Below are 6,569 nucleotides of genomic sequence, written 5' to 3' on the forward strand. Positions count from 1 at the left end.
CCTCCCAAGTAGCTGGGACTACAAGTGCCCGCCGAAACGCCTGGCTATTTTTTGGTTGCAGCTGTCGTCGTTTGGTGGGCCGGGGCTGGATTCGAACCCACCACCTTAGGTGTATGTGGCTGATGCCTTAGCCACTTGAGCCACAGGCGCTAGCCAATAAAAAGATTTTTCCTGTAAAAGTGAAAGTATTATCTATGTTTGAATTTTTTGGATTTCTCCTAGTTGTTACAGCTTGATATTATTCCCTGACAAGTTGAAAGCTCTTAAATTCTTAGAATTAAAGGTTAAAGTAGAAGTTGAAGTCTGTCATTCCCCAACTCTTTGTTAATTGTTCATTAGCATAGAGATCTAAACACTTAAATGATCATTTTTCTTTTTTTCAGTAGAGTGCTATGGCGTCACAGCTCACAGCAACCTCCAACATCTAGGCTTAGGCGATTCTCTTGCCTCAGCCTCCCGAGTAGTTGGGACTACAGGTGCCTGTAACAACAGGCAGCTATTTTTTGTTGTAGTTTGGCCCAGGCCAAGTTCTAACCTGCCACCCTCGGTATATAGGGCCAGTGCCCTACACACTGAGCCACAGGTGCCACTCTAAATAATCATTTTTATTATAAAATTTCATTGAATCCCAGGTGAGGTTTTTTTGTGTGGGGGGAGGGGTGGTAGTGATCAGGTAAATTTGGGTGACTGTCTGCCTGTGTTAAAAATATGACAAAGTCTTGGAAGCACACTTTTATTCTCCTAGGTGATGGTCTAAATTTACTTCTCTGGGTCTGGAAGCTCTTAGAATGTTCTTCAGCAGTATTTTTGCCCTTACATTTTCCCATAATAGAGAAAAAAGTTACTTCTTAAAGTTAAGATTATGGTTCATTTTCCTGACCCTTTTGAGAACAATAACCATAAGAATCTTCTTTCTCTATCTAATAAATCTTTGACTATACGTATGATCTTTGACTATACATTTGACTAACAATTTCTTCATCTCCTTATTCTGTTCTAAATCCCTGATGGTAATAAGACTGGAAGATATTAGGTTCTTCATGAGCTTTCTTGTCCTTGTTGCCTTTGTTCATGTGGAAGGTGCAACAGCTGCTGTGGCTTATGCATTTGTCTTAGTTGCTGCTTTATGTAGTTTGTATTTTGATAGTAGTTATATCTTTCTGAATAATAACTAAGTCATTTGTCACTTAAGTTAAAGTTTTATAGTTATATTTTTCCCCCTTTGGATGTATATTAAACCTAGATGTTTTAGTTTAGTTTTGTTTTCTGTTAATCTTCACACCAGGTCTTTTCTGTGCTTTAGGTTGACTCTTCATCACACTGAAACTATAATTAGGAAAAATCCTTGTGGTTAACAGCAGAGGCTTCAGAGTGTAACCTGTAGTCGGGCCTAGAAATAATTATAAATGGCGACTGATACGTCTCAAGGTGAACTCATCCATCCTAAGGCACTCCCACTTATAGTAGGAGCTCAGCTGATCCACTCGGACAAGTTAGGTGAGGTAGGGGCTGATACATTCTTGAAGCTCACTCTTGGATCAATCCCTGACTTCAGGCCCTGCTGGGTCCTCCTTGGTACATGTTCCTTCCCGTACTTTGGGGAGTCTAGGTTTTGATTCTGAAAATAATCGTAATAGATTCAAAGTTCTTTTCATCTTCCCTTTCCCCTTAAATTCTTGAGAAAACCTCCAACCTTCTAAATGTATATCAAATCAAGTGTAATTATTTGTTTTCATTTGAAATTGTAGCCAAAATAAAATATTTTGAAAAAGATTTCTTTAAAATCATATTTCATTTCAAAAGAAACTTGTTAAAAGTAATTTGCACCAGATCCTGGAGTTGACTTGAAGAATTCTCCTACATCTTCTGACACCCAATTAGGTCCCTTGAGAAAGAGAGAAAAAGAACTTTTTTATGCATGTTTGATTATGGCCATCTCTTTCTTAGAAAGTAGAAGATAGCAGCATGCCGATTCGTCGAGCTGTGAATTCTACCCGGGAAACTCCTCCCAAAAGCAAGCTTGCTGAAGGGGAAGCAGAAAAGCCAGGTAAAGCAGTGTTACAACTTAAAAAGGCAAAAGTTTTTAACTCCTGTTTGAAGTATTCTATACATCCTTTTGAACTTAATTGTCCTTTATTCATAGCCAGGTGTTTTGGGGGAACATTTAAAGAGAGAAGCATGCAGTTTCTTCTTCCGAATAAACAAGATAAGATAGAGAGGGAAGCACCACCTATTGGTATATCACTGCCAAACCATGTGGGCAAACTAGGATTTCTTCTTGTCTCTAAAGATTTTTGGAGAGGAAGAAATGTCATATTCTTGGAATTTAAAACAAAAGTTGGGGAGAACAGGAATGATTAAAGAGCAGTATTATGGACATACAATGTTATAGGGATAAAGGCATTGTAGAAGAGGGCTTAAGCCTTCAGGATGAAAAGAGGAAGGTGCATTCAAAAACCATCAAGGTAATCAAAACATTGGTCTATAACTGGTGGAGAAAAGATCAGCTACTCAGGTTGGAGCATGTAATGAATGAAGAGAAATGTAGACTCATCAATATGGAGTGCTAGTGTTCCTTTCTGGCATCTGTCACCACTTCCTCTTTTCCCTTTCTTTTCTTCTCATGACTTCTTTCTTTCTTTCTTTCTTTATCCTTTTTCCCTTCTCCCTTACCTCAGGTTTGCCAGGGTGAGCATGCTGTGCCTTCCCTGTCATGGCTATTAGAACCAAATGTTTATTTCCTGACCAACATATATCAGAAGTGGAAAATACATGCACCCTTGTTGGCTTTATTCTTTGGCCCAACAGGACAGATATCATTAACCAGTCAATGTACTCTTTTTCTGGGTGAGCCTAGATTTTGTCTCAGAATCTCAATTTTAGCACGCTGGCCCTAAGGCAGTTCGGAAACACTGGGAATCAGCGTTAGGAAAAGTAATGGGTGCTGGTAAGTTGAAGATGGATTATGTTGTTTAGCCCTGGGATACAGCACTTGGTTCATCTTAATCAATGTTTATTTTACGCCAAAGTCACTAAATCACCAATGACAGTTTATAGAATACATGCCAGAGGTTTCACGTGTAAGGTATTAGAAAAGTCAACCAAGAATTTATAGAGGAACAGTACACTTGACAAGTTGTATGTTTAATTTTCTCACTGTCCCATTTTGTACATAGAAATAATTAAACTTGACTCATATTTTATATTTTATAAATCCTAGTGAGATGTGATGACTCATGCCTATAATCCTAGCACTTTGGGGTGCTGAGGTGGGAAAATTGTTTGAGGGTAGGAGTTGGAGACCAGTCAGGGCAACATAGCAAGACTCAGTCTCTATAAAAAATTAAACAGTTAGCTGGGTTGCAGTGGTGTATACTGGTAGTCTTCCATGCTCAGAAGGCAAAGGCAGGAGGATTGCTTGAGCCCAGGAGTTTGAGGTTACGGTAAGCTATGATCAGCTCGCTGCACTCTAGCCTGGGCCACAGAGTGAGATCCTATCTCTAAAAAGATAATAAATTATAAAATTTATTATAAAATCCTGTATTTTACGCAAAGGTGGACATAGTAGTTTAATGAATTGGAAACAATGTCTTAGACATACTATATATTTGATATCTGTTGGGTGATTGTACCTTTATGAAACCTTAACTCCTAAGAAGTTATTCTTGAGAAAAGAATTTATAGGTTTTTATTTTATTTTATTACATTAAAATCTAAATGATTCTTAATTTTTCATCCTTTTTATAACAAGGCAGTGTGTAAGTAAACATGATTAATAGCTAATTCTTACCCTTGCAGCCAGTTAGATCAAATTTTGGGGGTGAGGGGCGGTAAAAGATACATCATGATGAAAAGCACATCTTGTGGAAAACCTAACTGCAGTTATTATCTGTATTTCTGGAAAACGTTGTTACAATGAAGTTCTAGCCTTAACACTTTGTGATCCTAAGCGCATGGGAAACAGTTCTAGAAGCAGCAAAGTAGGCCAAAAGAGGACAGTAATCACTAACTCAGTTTAAGTGCTGGTCTACCTACAGGCTTCCCCTAAAACCTTTTATATAACTCTGTGATGTAGAGATGTCAAAAGAACTTGCCCTAAGGTTAGTGAACTAGAAAGTTATAAAGACTGAACTTTAATCCAGATGCATCTAACTCTAAAACCTCGGTTGAACATATATGGAAGGAGGAGTTTTGACTAGTGTGTCTGTGTAAGTATAGTTGACAGGTATTATAAAGGATAGACTTTGCAAATAATGATCGACAGTTCACGGATTTATGGTGTAAAATTTTAATTAGTTGAGAAACTAGAAATTATTTTATTTAGTTATTTATATTTTTGAGACAGAGTCTCACTTTGTCACCCTTGGTAGAGTGCAGTGACGTCATAGCTCACAGCAACCTGAAGCTCTTAGGCTTAAGTGATTCTCTAGCCTCAGCCTCCTGAGTAGCTGGGACTACAGGTGCCTACACCCACAGAGATGGGGTCTCGCTCTTTTTCAGGCTGGTCTCAAACCTGTGGGCTCAGCCAATCCACCCACCTCAGCCTCCTAAGTGCTAGGATTACAGGCGTGAGCCACCGTGCCCGACCTGTATTTTATTTATTTTTTGAGACAGAGCCTCAAGCTGTCACCCTGGGTAGAGTGCTATGGTGTCATAGCTCATAGCAACCTCAAACTCATGAGCTCAAGCAATCCTCTTGCCTTGGTTTTTCTATGTTTTGTAGAGATGGGGTCTAACTTTTGCTCAGGTTGGTCTTGAACTGGTGAGCTTAAGCAATTCCCTGCCTCGGTCTCTCAGAGTGCTAGGATTATAGGCTTGAGCCACTGCACCCAGTTTAGAAATTATTTTACATTGTATTTATGTGATTTGGTTATAAGAAGTGGTGTTTTTAAATTCTCTTTATTTATGTGAAGGCCTCAAAGAAGTCACTATTATTCCAGTAATTAGTTCACATAATTTAAATGATCAAACTCTTGAAGCGTGTACTCTTACTCTTTGCCACTAGCATCATTTTCTTTGAAGTGCCTGCACAACCAATGCTTGGTGTTCTGTGTTTTATAAAAGCTGCTCAAAGAAACATTCTGTGAAGAAAAAGCACAGAAAACTACAGGCCTCAGTGTTTCTCCTCGTGTTTTTATTCTTGGTGCTGTCATTCCCACTCAGAAAATCAATGCTGATTTTTTTATTGCTCCCTTTCTAAGATTTCCCTGTGCAATTATAAAATGGCTAGTTTCTTAATTATGATTCTCATTAATACCACAGAGTGGAATAATTGAAAGATTTGGAATAAAATGAGTTCCCCTTACTATGTAATTTCCTGGTCCATCTCCCTTTCTCATGTAGTGGTCTGGATCAGTAAACACTTGAATTGGAGTGACATAAAGAATGCAAGGAAATTCAATTGTAGTCATTCGTTATTCTTGTGGCATTCACTTGTTAATTGGAACATTTGGCTGATTTGTTTAGTGAGGTAAACTTTTACCCTTTTATTGACTCAGGTTCTAATGTATCTACTTGATGCAATTCTGCTCACCTGATTTTTTAGAACCAGACATAAGTTCAGAGGAATCTGTCTCTACTGTAGAAGAACAAGAGAATGAAACCCCACCTGCTACATCTAGTGAGGCAGAGCAGCCAAAGGGAGAACCTGAGAATGAAGAGAAGGAAGAAAGCAAACCTTCTGAGGAAACCAAAAAGGAGTAAGGAGTTATGCCTTGTTGCTATTTATAATTGAACACTGTATAAAGGATTGTAGACAGATTGCTATAACAGTGGTATATGCTAGGTATTTGTTATTTGGACTTACCTTTTTTTAAAATTTTATTTAATTCATTTATTTTTTCGAGACAGTCTCACTATGTCACCTTTGGCAGAGTGCTGTGGCATCACAGCTCACAGCAACCTCAAAATCTTGGGCTTAAGCGATTCTCTTGCCACAGCCTCCCAGGTAGCTGGGACTACAGGTGCCTGCCACAATGCCCAGCTATTTTTTTGTTGCAGTTGTCATTATTGTTTAGTCGGCCCAGGCTGGGTTCAAACCCTCCAATCTAGATGTATGTAGTTGGTGCCCTGGATTTACTTTATAGAATTGCCATTTGAAATAAGTTAATTGGCCAGGAGCAGTGGCTCACACCTATCTGTAATCCTAGCACTCTGGGAGGCTAAGGCAGGTGGATTGCTTGAGTTCATGAGTTCGAGACCAGCCTGAGCAAAAGCGAGACCCCATCTCTACTAAAAATAGAAAAACTGAGGCAAGAGGATCCCTTGAGCCCGAGTTGGAGGCTGCTGTGAGCTATGAAGGCATGGCACACTACCCAGGGCAACAGCTTGAGACTCTGTCTCAAAAAAAAAAAAAAAAAAAAAATGAAATAGGTTAATTACATATTTGTGTGTCCTATTAGAATTTGTAGTAGTTAACAGAACCATGGTTTGAATAATCCAAAAGTTTCGTTTTGGCTTTGGAAATGAATTATTGTGGGAAGTGGCTGATAAGCATTGACAAAATTTTAATAAGAAGTGAGACTATAGGCTCGGCGCCTATAGCTCAACCGGCTAAGGCGCCAGCCACA

At 38.9% G+C, this 6,569-nt stretch overlaps 1 protein-coding gene across 3 annotated transcripts in view; it reads left to right on the top strand.

Moving 5' to 3' along the window:
- HP1BP3 (heterochromatin protein 1 binding protein 3) overlaps positions 1 to 6,569 on the top strand; it is a 48,986-nt gene that overhangs the window by 6,325 nt on the left and 36,092 nt on the right. Inside the window, exons 2-4 of one of the 3 annotated variants that reach the window (XM_012801553.1) lie at positions 1,304 to 1,502; positions 1,948 to 2,047; positions 5,546 to 5,699. In XM_012801553.1, the coding sequence (XP_012657007.1) occupies positions 1,407 to 1,502; positions 1,948 to 2,047; positions 5,546 to 5,699 (350 nt within the window). In that variant the 5' untranslated portion in view covers positions 1,304 to 1,406. Of the gene's footprint in view, positions 1 to 913; positions 1,503 to 1,947; positions 2,048 to 5,545; positions 5,700 to 6,569 lie in introns of those variants that run through there. The other 2 variants (XM_012801554.2, XM_003783826.2) reach the window with 2 other exon arrangements.

This window comes from Otolemur garnettii, unplaced genomic scaffold (genome assembly GCF_000181295.1).
Source record: "Otolemur garnettii isolate 467f Iridium unplaced genomic scaffold, OtoGar3 scaffold00009, whole genome shotgun sequence".
Classification (NCBI taxonomy): Eukaryota; Metazoa; Chordata; class Mammalia; order Primates; family Galagidae; genus Otolemur; species Otolemur garnettii.